Source organism: Melanostigma gelatinosum, assembly GCF_949748355.1.
Source record: "Melanostigma gelatinosum genome assembly, chromosome: 15".
NCBI lineage: Eukaryota > Metazoa > Chordata > Actinopteri > Perciformes > Zoarcidae > Melanostigma > Melanostigma gelatinosum.
Window position 1 is genome coordinate 16713466 of NC_136648.1, and position 16943 is coordinate 16730408.

Consider the following 16943-nt stretch of genomic DNA (forward strand, 5'->3'; position numbering starts at 1 on the left):
ACACAAGTACAGTACTTACTTTTACTTATTTTGATGATCTGAGTGTCAATAGCGTGGTCTCAGCTAAAGAGCAGTTAGCCTGAGAAAGTAAGGAAGGAGTTGGAGTATTGCTGAGGTGTGTTTTGAGACCATCTTGAGCCACCTCATCAAAATCAGGCAAAATGGCGCAAAGTCGGGGTGCCTCTTCCTAAACACCCCCCCCCCCCCCCGGCTCACACCAGTCTTTAAACTCAACCTTCACTGATCACAACTACACGTGTTAAGTTTCCTGACTTGATCTTGCGCTGCCGTCACAGACAGAACAGCCTTGATATAATGTACTTCCTGCTACAGTAGGCGTCTCCAAGACCACATTGACACGTCAATGTGGTCAATGTGACAATACCAGCGTGGCTTTGACAGTGAAGGCTTTGAAATAAAGGAGTCAGCTTCGGTATCGTGACTAAGTGTGTGCGCATTTAGAAATATGTTGCTTCTCATGCGAAGGGATCAGTGAGTTTCATTTCCTCTTTGTAGATTTAAAAACACGACTAATTTAATGTCAAATATGCACTACGACTCAGCGGCTGCACTTTTACTTCCTGAAAAGTTGTCAGTGTTAAGAGACGGAAATGTATACATGAAATGAACCAATGCCAGGTGTTACATGAGTGAAGCCAGCTACCACCATTCACAATGTTAATGAATTAAAAACATTTTGAATTCCTCCAAGCCTGAGAATTTAGTTACAAAAAAAAAAGAATTACTGTATCACATTCCTTTTTCCATCTATTTTTCAGATGCATTATGTCAAGCAGATGCGATGCATTGTCCCCAGCTCAGATGCTCCAATATGACACTGACAACTTTTCAGGACGTAAAAGTGCAACCTCTGAGTCGTAGTGCATACTTGACATTAAATTAATCGCGTTTTTTAAATCTACAAAGAGGAAATGAAACCCACTGATTTATTGTCGTGCAACTACAATAAATCAAATGAAGTTTGCATATTTGTAGTTTTTTTGTTGTTGAATAGTTCAGACACAGGTGTGCACAGCCCAAGCAGACTGTTTTATTTCATACCGTCAATTAAAAAAAAAGTATGACTCCAGCAGATCATTTTCATATATTATAATACAGATGCAGAATTGAAAGTTTATTCTTTAAACAGCCTAGTATTTTACAAGAAATAGATAACTACTTGGAACTTTTGATACGTCCTTAAAACAGGACATAAGTGGCCACGAATCCTTGGGCTCTACTTCGCCGTCATTATCCATGAACACCCAGCAGAGGAACCGGGGGGGGGGGGGGGGGGGGGGATTCAATTGTAACGCTGCATTCACACTACGAGCAACATTCTACAAGTAATTTTCAATGCCCGCCGGTGACATGAAGCTACAAACAGACACTTGCTGCTGCGTGACGCACTGCGTATCAAGGTGGAGCTGCTTTCAACATTTTTTTAGCGCTCCAATGACGCGATTAAGCGTCAACCAATCATGTGGTTTTGTTCCACCCTGTTCTGTTCCACCTACAAAATAAAAACTGCCGTTAGCAAGTTCCGTTTCAGGACACAACTACGTCAACGAGCACCTGAGCAACACTTGGGAGACTCGACCGCAAGGTAGCAGTTTTTTGTTGCTCGTAGTGTGAACATAGCATTGGGGGGAAACTTTCAATAAATAAAGAAAAAAAAAAAAAGGATATAATCTCTCTAACCCTTTTCCCATAATACCCAAACCACCCCACCCATATATCCACACTTTAAAAAATCCCATACAACAGAGGCCAAATTTAAATGATTTGCTGTCACTGAATTTCAGGACACGAGTCGGGTCCAAGCAGCTGATGCTCTGCCAACACCGCCGCAGACCTCTCCAGAAACTTGAGTTTGTGTGGTGACGGATCTCTCTCGGACGTTTCACTGGCCAGTTTGCTCCGGTCCATTTCTCCCGAGGGTCGTTAGAGTATAGGTCCGTACGCAATAGGAAAACACACCCTGCCTCAGAGATCACCGCTTGTCCGCAATTTGGAATTCATGAGGGATTACCAGAGTATGTCTGATAAATACGGAACTGAAAATAAAGGTGAAACTTGTGGACGCTGTCGGGGGGGTGGGGGGGGCGTAGCAGGGGCTTCGGGTAAAACAGCTGCTGTTCATATCGGATACAGTCAGTTGGAGTTGCTTGGCCGTAGTCCCTAATCAGTCCTCCAAAGTCTCAATCTCTCCCATATTCAATCTCTCAGATGCCGCATTCACAGAGAAACCTGAAGCAAACACAAACAAAGATCCAATTAGCAGGCGAGATATAAATAGCGGTGACGCGTCGCTACAGGTTTTTCGGATTTAGCAGCTGGGTGCTCGCTCTCACCTAGAAGGCTGGGGTCCGCACGGACCATCTTCTGCTTCTTTTTCTTCTTCCCAGAGGTGACCGTCTCAAAGCGCTGCTGCTGCTGCTGGCCGCTCGTGTGGTTGGACTGATGGAGTGACGAGGATCCTGTTCCACCGCATACAGAATCCTGTGCAGAACGCCATCAACGTCAGAACGTTACTACTCGACTGGATGTGGTCCCAGTAAATTATGATTTCATTACCAATTAAAATGTAGAACAGAGGGAACCCAAAACCACTCGTGTTTGACGGTTGGTTTGGCTTTTTCTAGTCACATTACGAGATGAAAAATGGGACAAAAACATCTGGCACCTCCTACTGAGCCTTTAACTCACTGGTACCACTTCAGTCTCGCTCACCTGCTGCTGCTGCTGCTGCTGCTTGAGGGTTTGCTGTTGGTTCTGCGGTGCCGGTTGGTTAGCGTTCTGTTTGGCACGACGTTCCAGGAACTGCTTGGCAAAGTCCTTGGCCTCGGGAGTGTCCCCCAGATAGGCCCTGACATAGTCGTGCACCTCGTACTGAGAGTCCACTTCTTTCAGGAAGGATGCAAACGTTGGAACTGGCAGGGAGACGGATGGAGAACATTTGGGAGTTTGGCTTACAGAGATATTTATCAATAGCTGTGGGTGGACTGCTTGTGCAAAGCATATTTTTAAAAGTCTTACCATCCAGATTGTTGGCCGTGTTGAGGGTGTGCAGCGTTTGCTCACACCACAGCATGAAGGTGTCCTGCGGGTTCTTATTGACCCCTTGAAACAACTTTACCAGCTTTTCCTCCTCTTCTGCTTTCTTATTGACCCGCCCACTGACAGAGTTACTTTACCATACAGGAAGAAGACAAAACAAAGTCATTACGTTGTGTGTATTACTCATATCCTTCATATCAGTCATGCTTCACCAGGAGGTTGTGACTAAGACATTTCTATTTTGGCATCGTTAACAAATACCTGAGGTTGGCATTGCCTTTGTTGTTCTTCTGCGCGCTGCTTTTCTTTGTTGGAGGAGGTTGCGGAACAGCTTCTTTCACTGCCTCATCCCAGAAGCCCATGTTAGCGTTGTGGGTGTCCCCCCAGATACTGCTGGAGTCTGAGCCCCAATTCGTGCAGATGCTGGTGTTGCCGGACCCCCACACCGAGCTGCTCAGAGACGACGTCTGTGACGAGAGTGAGACACCGTTACTGACATAACACTGGTTTCTAGGGTTGCAAGTCACACTACGTTTCAGTATCGATTAATCTTCCCATTACTTTCTTACATATTCAAATGAAATGAAAGCGACATCTAGGAATATTTTCGACATTCAATTTGAATTTCTTAATGTCAAAATATTGCTGAATCCAATAGAAATCCCTGCAGCGCTACATAGCTTTCATCTCCTTACTGCCAATAAGACAGAGTATCATGTCGGTCACGTACAGTTCTGTTTTGAGTGCGGATCTGTTGGGTGACAATGGAGTGTGGTTGTTGTTGCTGCTGCTGCTGTGGTGGCTGCGGCGGCGGCGGCTGTTGTTGTTGTTGCTGCTGCTGCTGTTGTTGCTGTTGTTGTTGTTGTTGCTCCTTCCGTTGTTTCATCTGCTGGGTTTCTTCTCTTTGAATCTCCAGCAAAGATTTGGTAGCCACTGGCTGTTTGGCCACACTTCCCCAACCAGACAGCTTGGACTGGGGCTGCTGAGCCAGTTGTAAGGCCTGCTGCTGCTGTAGTTTCAGGAGCTCCTGTTGCTGACGTCGCTGCTGCGGGGTTGAGAAGGAAAAAGGAGGACACGGATCAATAAAATAAAATGACAAGATATATTCAAAAAGTATTACTTTTTAACTCATAGAGGCACTAAAACAGCCAAACAAAACCCGGCTGCTCGCTGCCTTTACCTCCTCCCGCGTCTGTCGTTCTCCCTCCTCTTCCAGTTTCTGGATCTCAGCCAGTGACTGGGCGCTCGGAGTCTGGTTGATAGGGTTGGCCGACTGCTGGCCCCACTTTGAAGAGGATGGCAGCTGCAGAGCAGGACAGGTGTTTTATAAACTTTTGTACCGTCTATTTCTGCTGGCTTATCATCTGTGCGCTTACCTTCATTTGGGCAAGCTGCTGCTGCTGCTGCTGCTGTTGTTGAAGTCTCCTGAGGGCCTCTTGTTGCTGCTGCCTCTGTCTCTGCAGCTCCTGCTGTCTTTGGACCTCCTGCTCTCTCCTCTTCTGCTCCTCCAGTTGTTGTTGGGCCAGAGCAGCCGCCGCCGCAGCAACTGCCGCCTCTTCCTCGGCTCGCTTTTCCTCCGAGCGCCTCCTCAATGCTTCAAGTTCCTCTTGCTTCCTGCGCTCCTCTTCCTGGGGAGGTAGACAACATGGCACTCTAGAGAGACATTTCACAAATCCAGAAAGGAGGTAGGAAGTGCGTGACATTTCATTCGCTCACCTGTTTGCGGAGGAACTCTTCCCGTTTATTTCTCTCCTCCTCTTCCCTCCGCCTCTCCTCTAATCGACGGAGAGCTTCCTCTTGTGCCATTCTCTCCTCTTCCTCTTTTTGTCTACGCTGTGCCTCTTCTTGCTCCTGCTGCCGTCTTAATGCTTCCTCCTAGCAATGTACAAAACTGGGTCAGTTCTCAGCGCAGTGAAACAGTAGCTCAAAGGCGTTGGGTGCTTCAGATCGATATTGTTTGAATGCTCAACCTGTTTTTGCCGGGCGAGCTCCTCTTCTTGCAGGCGTTTGCGTTCCTCCTCCTGTCGAGCCCTCAGGGCCTCCTCCAGGCGTTTCCTCTCCTCTTCCTCCCGTTTGGCTCTCATTTCTGACTCACGCCTCTCCAACTCCAACTGTCGGATGAGAAAAGAAAAAAATACCCCCTCATGATATTATCTGCAGAGATGTGACGTCCTACATCTTAAAATCATAGATTCATCCGCCCAATAACTATTGTAACGCAATCTTTTTTCATCTTTCAAATCATTTCTTCTTTAAAAAACACTCATTGGATGCTGCGGTACCCAAGACTGTTACAGGTTTAGAAAGAGAAAAGTGAGCAGAAACACTGTTTACCTTTGCAGACTTTGACTTCTCTAACTGTTGCATCTGCTCGATGGTTGGAGCCTGTGCCATGGAGTCTATAGGTAAATCCCACACGCTGCTGCCGTCCCACGCTGTGGAGAGTGATACAACACGATGCATTAGACCTGCCATAACACCACATACACCTTCTCTGTCCCCCTCATGTGACTCAAGAAGAACCAAACACTGCAGAACATTTAAGGTAGACCTCACCGTTTGGAGCAGCTTGTTGTACGTTTGGTGTGCAGGAAGCCTGAGAGGACGGGTTCTGCATTTCCCACACAGAACCAGAGTCTGGTACAGACAGGGGCCGGGTAACGGGAGGTAGGAGGCTCTCAGATGCTCTGCAAAAACACAAGAAAACAGGCGTATTAATATACATGCAATACTCTTTACATCTTTCTCAACACTGAAGCACAGGTACAGATGTATTCAGAGGTAGCATATCAACCTTAGCTTGAGAGCCTGGTATTGCTGTAGAAGCAAGTTGATCTGCTGTTGGTGTTGCTGCTGCTGTTGAAGAGGAGCTGAGCTAAGAGCTGCAGCTTTCTGCTGAGCCAGGGCCTGAGCATACTGCTGCCTGAACACAGAAATGAGACAAGCAGGAGTCAACATTCTGGAGACACCTACCGTACTATAGCTGGTACCACCACTAAAGTGGTTTTGAGTATTGAGGTATTTTATACGTCTGTCTTTGAACAGGTTTCGTCACCGCGATAGCGTCACAACCGAGCAAGACGCAGTCATGAAGCGTTACAGGTGTGTAGCTGGCCTCAGAAGATGGGTGTAGTTCAAGCTAAAGTGTTGGAAGTAAGGGTGTAAGGAAGCCCCTGGACCAATTTGCCGTTGCGACTGGTGTGATGCCAATGCAAGATGGTTTCTAGATTACGATCTGCAATTAATGTGATTCAAATGTTCGGTGTTTTACAAATCCATTTGGGTCATTTTGATGCGTACTTTAAATCTTTAATCTATTTCTGTATTAAGTCCAGGAAGTGAGGCAGTTTGTAAATTAGTATATTTGGACATTTGTCATTATGACACAAACAATCATGCTGCAACTGCAAACAAAAAAGTGTCAGATGTGAGCCTGCTGTACCTGAGGAGGTATTGATACTGGAGCTGCTGTAACTGGTAAAGATTGAGAGCAGTGAGCTCTTGCTGCCTCTTCAACCTCTCTTTATCACCATCCCCCTGCAGTACATAAGAAGACAATCGGAATAAATCACAGCATTCAAACAAGACAAACAACAACAAACTATTTTAAATCATATTTGTAGAAATGTCTGAGACGATTTTCTTTGTTGCTTTAAGAGAAGGACACAGTCAGCGAGAAGAAGGGTCTGAAAACAATTAGGACTCCTCTAAAACATATTACGAGTAGAAAGAGTGGAATACCACACCACCTGCAGGTCATGGCTCGTAATGGCAACTAGTATTAGACTTTGGACATGAGGAATGACAGTCATTTAGCAAACGCATACCTGTAGAGGTGGTGGTGCAGGGCCTGGGGTGAACGGTACTCTCCCCCAAATCTTCATGATCTCTCCAAGCGCCTGAAATACTTCGTCACATCCTCTTTTGACTAAGAGAGACATTGTGAAGTAACCAGCCTGGAACCACTCGGCCATCTCCTGGTTACTGAACGGACCTGAGGGAGCACAACAAGGGAGCAGAGTCAGGGGAAGAGTGTGGAAAATAAATGCGCAGCATTCACGTCACATTTTGAGCACACAGAACCTCTTCCCGTCTCACCCTGGATCTCCCCTTGGGGGTCTTTGTAGAACCACTTGAGAGCAGCCTCGTGGGTGAGCGGCAGGCCTGCAGGTTTGGGCTTCTTTGACGTCTTCGCTCTGAGTCTGTCGTCGTCCACCACACTATCCTGTAGGTATGCTACCATCTTTTCTGCCTCCTGGGGAAAAGTTGGAGCGAGGACACAGCGAGAGGATTTTAGAAAAGATATTGCATTCTACAGCTTCCTGCTTCGTCTTAGCCGATTGGTCGACTAAATTGTATGAATGGACAGAAATTGTATGAATTGTTGTATGGTCTCTGAAAGTAAATGTACGGGTAGTTACATCTGTTATAATATTCACAAACTAAGCTTTCCTTTTTGACGAGTACAAGATTTTAAGAGATCTTTGAAATCAGTCAAAGATAATTTATGACTGTGGAATAGAGGACAGCCCTCCTATCTTACGACAGATTTCCATGTACAAATTCTACTAACTTACCTGCTCAAAGTGTTTCAGTCTTTCATCTTCATCAGTGTCGTGTGGCACAGCAGTGGGCCTTCCAATAGGCGCCATTAAACTTGAAGGGAAGGGCAACGGATTGTTCATTGCCACAGGAACCTCCAGAGGCTTCTGCGGTAGCTGGACGCTGGGCGATGGAGCAGACACTTCTGTACAGAACAGCATGAGGAGAAGGCAGAAGTTACGTTTGCCTCTAAAACCAACTGGGGAAAAGAAAGAAGTCATATTTACAGTGAAATTGAAGACTCAAATCCCACCTTGGGCAAGGGTTGTAATGTGGTTCATGGGTAGGGACTCGAGCATGCTGTTAGACATGGGGACGTGCAGGGGGGCTTTGCAGGGCTCTGGTGGGAGCTCCAGGGGTGGCTGCCGTTCAGCTGGCCTCTCAGCCTCTTCTGTTCTGTTGGGCTGGATCAGGGCCAGAGACTGGGCAGGAACCTGGGGCTCTGAGACAGGGGGGGGGCAAGAGGTGGCGCCACAGGTAAAGCCTCCTCCGACGCGGTCAACAACTCTAAAATATATTTATAATGATAATAATAATAGCAAAAATATAAGATGGTACCATAACTAATATAACTGTGACCCTCAACTGAAAAAATAAAAATAAAAAAAAAGGAACAGTTTTCATTGTGGTTGATGTTGACGTAATTCACAATGAGCATGAGAACCTCTTCCACATCGGCCATTTTCCTTTTCTTTGTTCATGCTCACATGCTTTGATTGCTTTGAAATTGCTGACGGTAAATTGTTATTTCATCACGGCGGTTGGTGGACAAAGCAGCCAAGCAATCCATTGTCTTTTTGTGTCCTAAACAACAAACACTGGCTTGTGAATCTTATGTCAGTAATAACTGCGATGTTACAGTTACTGTACCGTTTCTAGAAGATTATTTGGGCCACATTCTGGTGTCAAGGGAACAGATTGGCATCGACCACAAACAGAATACCGTCTACCAGCTGTAGACAGAGGCCCGTTTAACAAAAGGGATTTGCGAGTAATGCTTACATGAGATTAGTATTGATTTTCTCATACAGAGATACTGAATATTTGAAACCGTTTCAAGAAGCATTTTCTGCAGTCGTAGAGAAGTCATCTTGTCATGTTATAGCCTTGTTATATTTATCTTTTAATGAACACAAAAATGGTATGCCTTCAGTTCCTGTGGTATTGAAAATGGTATAAAATCCTAAAGTTCTCCTGCATGCTCATGCATGTGTCGCAAGTATGCATTTTCTTTTGATCAGTTAAATGTGTCAAAAGTAAAGCGACAGAAAATGTTCCCACGTTCAAAAAAACAAACAAAAAAAAAAAACAGCATCTGTGATGCTTTTTTGTAGCTGAACTAAACTTCTCACCACAATGTAGAAAGAGGCCGAGGAAGGATTTAAGACAGTTATGAAAGTAGAATTCAGATTCTTGCACTACGTTCATTTGACTTCTCATCTCTGCTTGTCCTACAACATAGAAAATAACGCAAAAAGCACACAAACTATCTGACCTTTTCGTTCGGCCTCTCTCTTGGCCTCTGCTACCCTCTCTTTGGTCTCCCTGGGCTGACCGTCCTCCTCCTCCAGGCCCTCTTCACACTCTTCCAAGGGTTTGAAGTCCAGCTCTCCCTCCTCCAGGATTGGCTCCTTGGAGGCTTTCTGAATACCCAAGAAAAAAAAACACCGGTCACTCTGCCACCCGAGACTGAAGGATTTATGGAATGCTAATAGCGTCTCGTATTGTAGCTCGCAGATTTCTTGAGAACCGCTCATCCGAACAACTTCACAATCGACACTGCACTTCCTTGGGTCCTGATTAATACACCTGCCATGGTATGGTTGCATCCCCCAGCAATGCTAGAGTATAAATGTGGGTGCAAAACCTCACACCAACATCGATGGAGAGCGAGCTGTACTGCCTGGACCAGTTAATAGTGCCCGCTCTCAATAGACAACCCGGTGTGTGTTGAGAGGGCACGACTAATAAATATGTCCCATAGATCTTAAGCGGTTGCACTCGACACTGCACTCACTCAGCAATACATCCGTAAGTCTAAGCACAGACAGCACAGTTCAATAAATGACTCATTGATGCCTACTTTCAAAGTCTTTGTCATTCATTCATTGATTTAACCAAAACTCTTCTCTGACCTTGAGTGAGAGAAAGGCCCCCGATGAGTCGAAGGTGCCGGCCTCCTCGTCCGCGTCCTCCAGACACCACTCCGGCAGGCTGTCCCTCTCGTCCTCAAAGCTGCCGCTGCCCGACCGCGGCCTCCTGTAGCCGCGCTCGTCTTCTCTTGCATCGAATGGGAAGCGACGTCGCTGGTCCGGGTGTTCCCGCCACCCTGCTGACCGAGGCCCATCTGATTAAACTATTTCATATCGACATCTTGAATCACGTGATCTACTTTAGCGTCATCAAGATGGGAGTAAATGTTCGGCCACCAGTACTGCATCCACATACAATCACACGGTAACAGTATGATTTTGAGCATGTGCATTAAGAGGGACCAGTTCACCATTGAATCGTCTCTCTTTCACAAAACCTGAGCCTTAATTGGTACCGGTTATGCATCATATCATGCTGAAAGCAAAGCTGACAAAACCGTCACTAAAGCGAAAGAAAAAGTGGAGGCGAACCCATACGACAAACACAGCAGGACACCACAAATACATGTATCAAAGATAGACGTATTGGTAATATGGTCGGTGCTGTGCCCACCTGGGCTCAGGGGGCACCACCGTTCACTGTCCCGACGAGACCCTGCCAGGCACCAGCCCCCCTCATCATCCTCACCATTCTGAGCAGAGCGCCAGTTCTCGCTCTCTGAGCGTGTGAAATCGATCTTCCTCGGTAGGCCCGTCACACCATCCTCGTAGTTGCCACGGACTGCAAAGAGTAGCGGGACGGTTAAAGGTGAAGCCATCATTAGTGTAATGATTATCACACTCACTTGACCTCAATCAGTTAAAAAAAAAACTAACTGTAATCAAACGTGTCACTAAGACCAACTGAAATAAATCTGAACTCGATATTAAACTACACTTACTGTGATTCATCGGAAAATGTCCCGGGGCAACCTCTGCTAGGGTGACAACACAACAAGTAAATAAACCAGTTCATTTGACATGTATTGATTATTTGAGCTACAAAATGTAACACCAACCTGGGTCTTTTCGACCTGGCTTTTCAAACCGTCTCTCTCCCCTGGTGAGGAGAAAAAAAAACACCACAATTTGTAAAGTATAATATGTTTCATTTCTGTCTAGAAAAAAACTCTCATATTGAACATCTATACATGGTTCAAACAAGGGCAGACTTTTACAACAAAACTCCACAATTGTGCATTTCAATACCTTTCTTCCCAGCTTTGGGAACGATGCATCTCCCTCGCTCCACGACCAAAACCTTCCACGTCATCAAAACTTCTTTGGTAAAAACCTCCATCTCCTCTTCCCCGGCCTGAAAACAATCACAGGTTGACGTGACTGAGTATGACCTGAAGGGGTCACGTTGCCATTGACTGTGTGCTGCTGTTGAGCACGAACCAGCCTTTAGTTAGGATTGTCAACGTTGCACTCAAACATCAAACGGCAGCAGAGGGTTTTCCACAAAAGACGATCAGAAAGTCTGAACGCACCCTGTACAGCCATTAGTCACTGGTGAATACGCAGATATCTGATGATGTACCATAAACCCACTCTTGTGGATTTTAATTAATTTATCCTCTCAATTATTCATAGACAACATCCTCCAACAGTGACATAGCAGTGAGGCTGTGGTATTCTCACAGCATGTGTCGGATGATAAACAACAATATTGTGCACTACTGTTAACATTGATTTTTTCCCTACGTACCGTTTATAATAAAACCCTCTGTATGACGTGGCTTCTTGACCAGCCTTCAATTTAGGCAGTTCAGAAAAAGTTCTAGAAATGACATGACCAGATAACTAAGTTCAGTTGAAGTACAAAACAACCTACACAGCGATGTTAAGAGCTGCCGCTACTGATTGAACTCCACCCATTGTCTGGACCTAAAGCTGGGAATGTGACCTGTGAATTGTACTCAAACACATTGGTTGTATAGATATGAATAGATATGAATGGTGATGACGCAGGCAAAAAATAAAGTGACACCGACACACACAAAACACGGCTAACGAGAGGATCCTCCCACATCAAGTGACTATCCCTAACCTACCAAGCAGACTGAGAAAAAAAACACCCATCGAGAAGTGTAAAGCTATTTTTGGCTAACCGTGAAAACTCGGCACATTTGACAATGTAAATGTGGTCGAAATCATCACTGGAACTCATGCAAATGGACTTTCGGATTGACAGAAATCTTAAAAAACAAGAAGGAATGAATAGACAAATACAACATGTAAAACATGCAAATCCCACTAGAAAAAAAAAATACGGATACAGCCCTAGTAAATGCCAATGACTTTGCAGCATCATGATTCAGCTCTTGAGAGTTAGTCAGTAAGTTACAGCCTAAATGTTTAGTTGGTCTTTCCAACCACAGTAAAGAACAAGAAAGATGCCACTGTACAGAAACAAGACACTCATTTCTTTTCTGTGACCAGAACACAAAACATGGGCCTTCTAACAGCAGTACTCTGAACCCAGTCTACACAGCACTGTACCATACAGCACTGTACCATACAGCACTGTACCATACAGCACTGTACCATACAGCGTGCTACTAGCAGTTCTTTTTCAATGTTTGAGACGCATCAATAGTTCAAGCAGCTGCGGAAGAGTATGCAAAACACCTTCAGAGTGCTAATATAACATTCCTTGTCTCAGTTGGGGGGATTCTTCAAAAGGCATCTCAACTATCTGCAGTTGTTGGGACTTCTGAAACTGCATAGACAGAAGAGCTAAATAGCTCAAATAAAATATTGGTTAAATATAGCTACTTATCCTTGAAATTAAAAGAAGGAAACATGACGAAATTCTCACCTCTACCCCTTGAGGTACTTCGGCCTCTTGGTGGCCCTACTATGGGCCCGCCTCCTCGTCCTGTCAGCCGAAGTACAGCTGCACTGTTTACAGACATGGAACAATTTCTCTGCAAACACAAACGGGGGAGGGGAGCGAGGGAGACAAAATGTAAGCTCTTAGCTCTCCTCTTTGCACCTGAACTGCATTTTGGTACCTTTATTGCCAAAAGTACTTCATAATCCAATAAACTACATTAAGGAGCCAACTGGCCTGAGGGCAATATGATTGATTGATTGAGATATATATACATACACATATATACATACACATATATATACACACACACACACACACACACACACTAGCTTGGGCGAGAAGTCAGAAGGAAGTGTTTCTGATTTCACCAAGACAGAGACCCGATAGAAGCACTCCTACCTGTTCCTCCTCTGTAAAAGACACGAGAGCCAGAGGCGGCAAGGGCTCCTCTTGCAATATGGGCAGGAACTCCTTATCGTGTAGGTCTATAGGGATCTAAACAATCACAGGTTTCACTGTCAAGATGCATGAAGGTTTGAAAGAATATGTTATAACACACCAAAATAAGATGTCAATTGAATCTGGGCAGGAACACAATGTGTATGCAAATCATGTTGACTTCAAGCCTGCATCGACAGCTAAGCTGCGGACATCATGGGCCTACCAACCTTGTTGTCCTTTACATAAAGTGCTAGCATTTCTTCTCTCCCGTAGCGATAGTCTGCAAGTTTATACTTTCGCAATACAGGTGAGAGGGGTGGAGAGGCGACCCCGCAGCCACCTCCGACACCACCACCACCGCCACTACCTCCTCCAGACAAGGCACGGAGCCTGTAGAGAGAGAGAGAGAAGGCATAGTAAAAGCAGAAGGGACAGAGAAAGGGGAGACAACAGATAAGCTGAACTTGACATGTCTGAACATGTATAGAAAAGCTGCACTGGGCCCCAACAGAAAAGCAGTTTCACAACCTACAAATCATTTCTCGCAGACTAATCATGAAATTCATGCTAGTTTACTTACCATTCTGGTCCAAAGTTAAGTGTCTGGGTTTCAGCCATTCTTCCTTGAAGTTCTACAAATATGAAAAGGGAGAGAACGGATTAGTACCACTCAGTATATACTGTTACGGCACATTCTAGTGTTGAAAAAAACAAGTTCAAGACAATAAATGTACATTAAGTCCCCGCAGCGCTGTCTTGCATCGGGGGGTTGAGCGCTTTCAAAATCAATTACTATATCTTAACATCTGGATAACTAAACTTCAATCCTGTTTCCATCCCAAATACATTTGCAATCAATTTATATCTACAGAAAAGGAATAACCACACCTATGATGTTTTACCATATTAGTTTAAGTAAATATTTGTATTTAACAATGTATTCATCACAGCATAAATCTGACCAACAGAATTTGGAGAAATACTTAAGGTTTTATCACCTGCTTTAATGTGTTACAACAGCCCATCCCACTAGCACACAAGCAGTGTTCAATTTCAGTATGCCAAAGCTATTTTAGGAAGTCTCCCAGTCTGCAAAGAGGGTTTGCCAGACACCTTTTACTTCAGCATATAACCAGAAAAGAATGATCACGTTTTGCCAACAAGATTAGCTGTTTGTTTACTTGTGTGTCGTTTTCCACTGCTAAGACTTTCCCTTACACGTAACTAGGCTTCAAAGCAAGGACTTATTACATCGCGAGGCTTGCTCAGACATCAGGCACACACGGTGACAGTAGACAGACAGTACCGCTGACCATATGGAAGCCAGGATAAGCCACGTGCAAGTTAGAGTACTTAAAGCAATAAATGAATGCCTTAAGTTAGCAGCATTTGTACCGATTCTCCAGCACACTTCCCACATTTGCCAGTGTGAACATAAAGTTAGAAGACGACATAATGTTACGACTTGTTTGAAATTATTTAAGAGCCAAAGCTCGCCAACTGCCGAATCGCCAATAAAAACTCTTATTTGTACGGTTCTGTTGGACTTCCATTGTTAATAAGGGGAAACTGCTTCAGTCAGCTGAAAAAAAAAAAATGATCACTATATTCTTGCATAGTTGTCAGGATTGTTGACTCCACCGTGTAACATTAACGCTAAACAAATAGCTAAGCTATTTCAGCAGATACCCGCTCTGATGTTGTACATTGTAACCTTACTGAAGCTTTTATTATATTACTATTATTTACGTGACTGATTAATGTTAACGTCACACGCTGGCTCGAGTAGTGGTGATCATTTGGAAAGGTTTAGTGGAAATCATCCTTAACGTTACCAACATGACGTTAGCTAACGTAGCAAGCTAACCAGTCAAATGAGTAGCTAACATGGATAATTGAGCTAACGTTGAAACTCATGACACAAGTAACTGACATTAGCCCACACATCTCCCAATGGTTAAACGTTGACAATAGAGTAACGGTTGTGTTGTAAGGTGGAATCGGAGTTGTAGTTTAACTACCACTTGCTATATGCTGCTGCCACACCAGTGTATATTTCATAGCAAACGGTGGTCATGCTAGCGCGTTAGCTATCAGCAGTTGGCCAACTAACGTTAGCTAGCTAGCTAGCAGTGTTATAACCCATCGTCGCTAATGTGTGCATGTCATACGTGAAGATCGACATGTGTTGCCGCTAAATTCGGTTATTACAGGAGAGAACGTATTGTTCTATAGTCTACCGTTGTATAACACACGTAACACCGCTCCGACACATGAGTTAATCCCTATGATCAACACTTGTAGCTAGCATGCTAACAGGTTGGCTAACTAGCTACACGCGGCCTTCGAACAGACCGGATCCACAACAACATTTCCTTGACAAAACGTCCCACACTGGCGGCCCGGACCAGCACACCGAGTCACTGGAGCCCGGTGCTGCAAGGCCAAGTAAACATGGTTGTTTAAGAACAGTCCCCAAGCACCCCCAGCTCATCAGCACATGACTCTATGACATGGCACTGTACTTAAATGTACGAATTTTCTTTGCTAGTGTATTAAACTTTGGCTGTCTTACCTCGGCTTGTTCTGACAGCACAAGGTTTGTATGCGAGTTGTGTGGCTCTCTCTCTCTCTTCGTTTTCCACAAGATGGCTGAGTGTGGGTCACATGACGACAGATAAACCCCGTATGCCGTGTTGCTGACGGGTACATATTCTCAGACAGTGGAGTGAATATTACTGTATTTATCACTGTATTTATACTGTATTTATCACTGTTATATGCGCCGAAATGGAGGACAAAAGGTGTTTAAGAAGCATTAAATGCAGAAATAAATAAATAAATAAAAGTTGATAATGAAACAGGGAATAGATCAACAAATATCTTATTTATTTATTTATTTTATTGAAAAGGGACCATGTACAGTTTAAAACATAAATGTCACCATTTGATGCACCGTGCCAGATTATAGTTTTAAGGTAATTCGCATCTGTAGTCCCTTCAGGTTAAAACAAGGAAAGCACAATAATAAACAGTACAAGGTCAAGACATAATACAAAGATATACAAAAAAAGAACACACACGAAGACACACAATACAAAGCTACACACGATAGCACTTGAATTAATTTCAACATTTGTATTCATCTCCATTTATTTATTTATGTGTCTGTATGTTAATGAGGTAAGGGCCTCAGTCTGAAACAGGATTGGTTTCACTAGTGTGTTGATTCGCGTAAACTTGGGCCTTGCTAGGCTTGCTGGCACAGTTTGTTGCCTCGTTGACCTTCACCCTCCTTGTGTGTATGGACCAAAGTAATTAAGATAAACAGATATCTGCAGATGGAAACAGAATCTACGGGCAATAAGATGTCGGAATGGATCTGGTTTCCGTTTTTTGGCCATATTTGTCTGAGTTAAAACAAAGTTGCATTTATATCTCAAAATCTTGTGAAAAGTGCTGTTTTCCGCCCACTACAACAAGTCAAACTGTTGCAAACTAGCTAACTTAATGTAACGTTAATTCAATAATGTGGCAACAGTCAATCCATTTTGCTATGAAGACTTAAGGTAACCAATTTTACATTATCCATCCCAAAATGTTACCTGGACGCTTACGTAATATATGAATACATATCTGGAAACACCCATTCCGTATTAACTCGAGCTGCTGTTGTTGCAATGAAACTAAATCAGATTACATGTTGCTTAACTCTAGTGCGATCCAATCCAGCTCGATGCACTCTTGCAAAAAATATATTTCCCTAAATAAATTATTTCGCTGCACTCTTGCAAAAAAATGTATTTTCCGAATTTGAAACAGGTGGCTTTGATGTAGTACTAAAGTGTCGTGGAATTTGCCAGAGG

At 44.2% G+C, this 16943-nt stretch overlaps 1 protein-coding gene across 2 annotated transcripts; it reads right to left on the reverse strand.

Moving 5' to 3' along the window:
* Positions 1-900: 900 nt before the first annotated feature.
* gigyf2 (GRB10 interacting GYF protein 2) lies at positions 901-15719 on the reverse strand. 2 transcript variants are annotated; one of them, XM_079285121.1, is made up of 29 exons: positions 15653-15719; positions 13658-13709; positions 13305-13467; positions 13036-13131; positions 12619-12727; positions 11004-11109; positions 10814-10854; positions 10697-10729; positions 10444-10536; positions 9798-9994; positions 9158-9305; positions 7916-8104; positions 7638-7807; positions 7159-7315; positions 6888-7054; positions 6503-6597; positions 5855-5983; positions 5617-5747; positions 5395-5495; positions 5031-5171; positions 4777-4935; positions 4437-4688; positions 4241-4363; positions 3791-4105; positions 3322-3527; positions 3040-3191; positions 2734-2933; positions 2355-2502; positions 901-2250 (listed from the first exon to the last, which is right to left on the reverse strand). In XM_079285121.1, the coding sequence occupies exons 2-29, from the start codon at positions 13693-13695 to the stop codon at positions 2186-2188; spliced, it is 3924 nt and encodes a 1307-aa protein (XP_079141247.1). In that variant the 5' UTR covers positions 13696-13709; positions 15653-15719; the 3' UTR covers positions 901-2185. The 2 variants fall into 2 exon arrangements, with proteins under 2 accessions (XP_079141247.1, XP_079141246.1); XM_079285120.1 differs by having other exon boundaries at positions 10697-10732.
* Positions 15720-16943: the final 1224 nt, after the last annotated feature.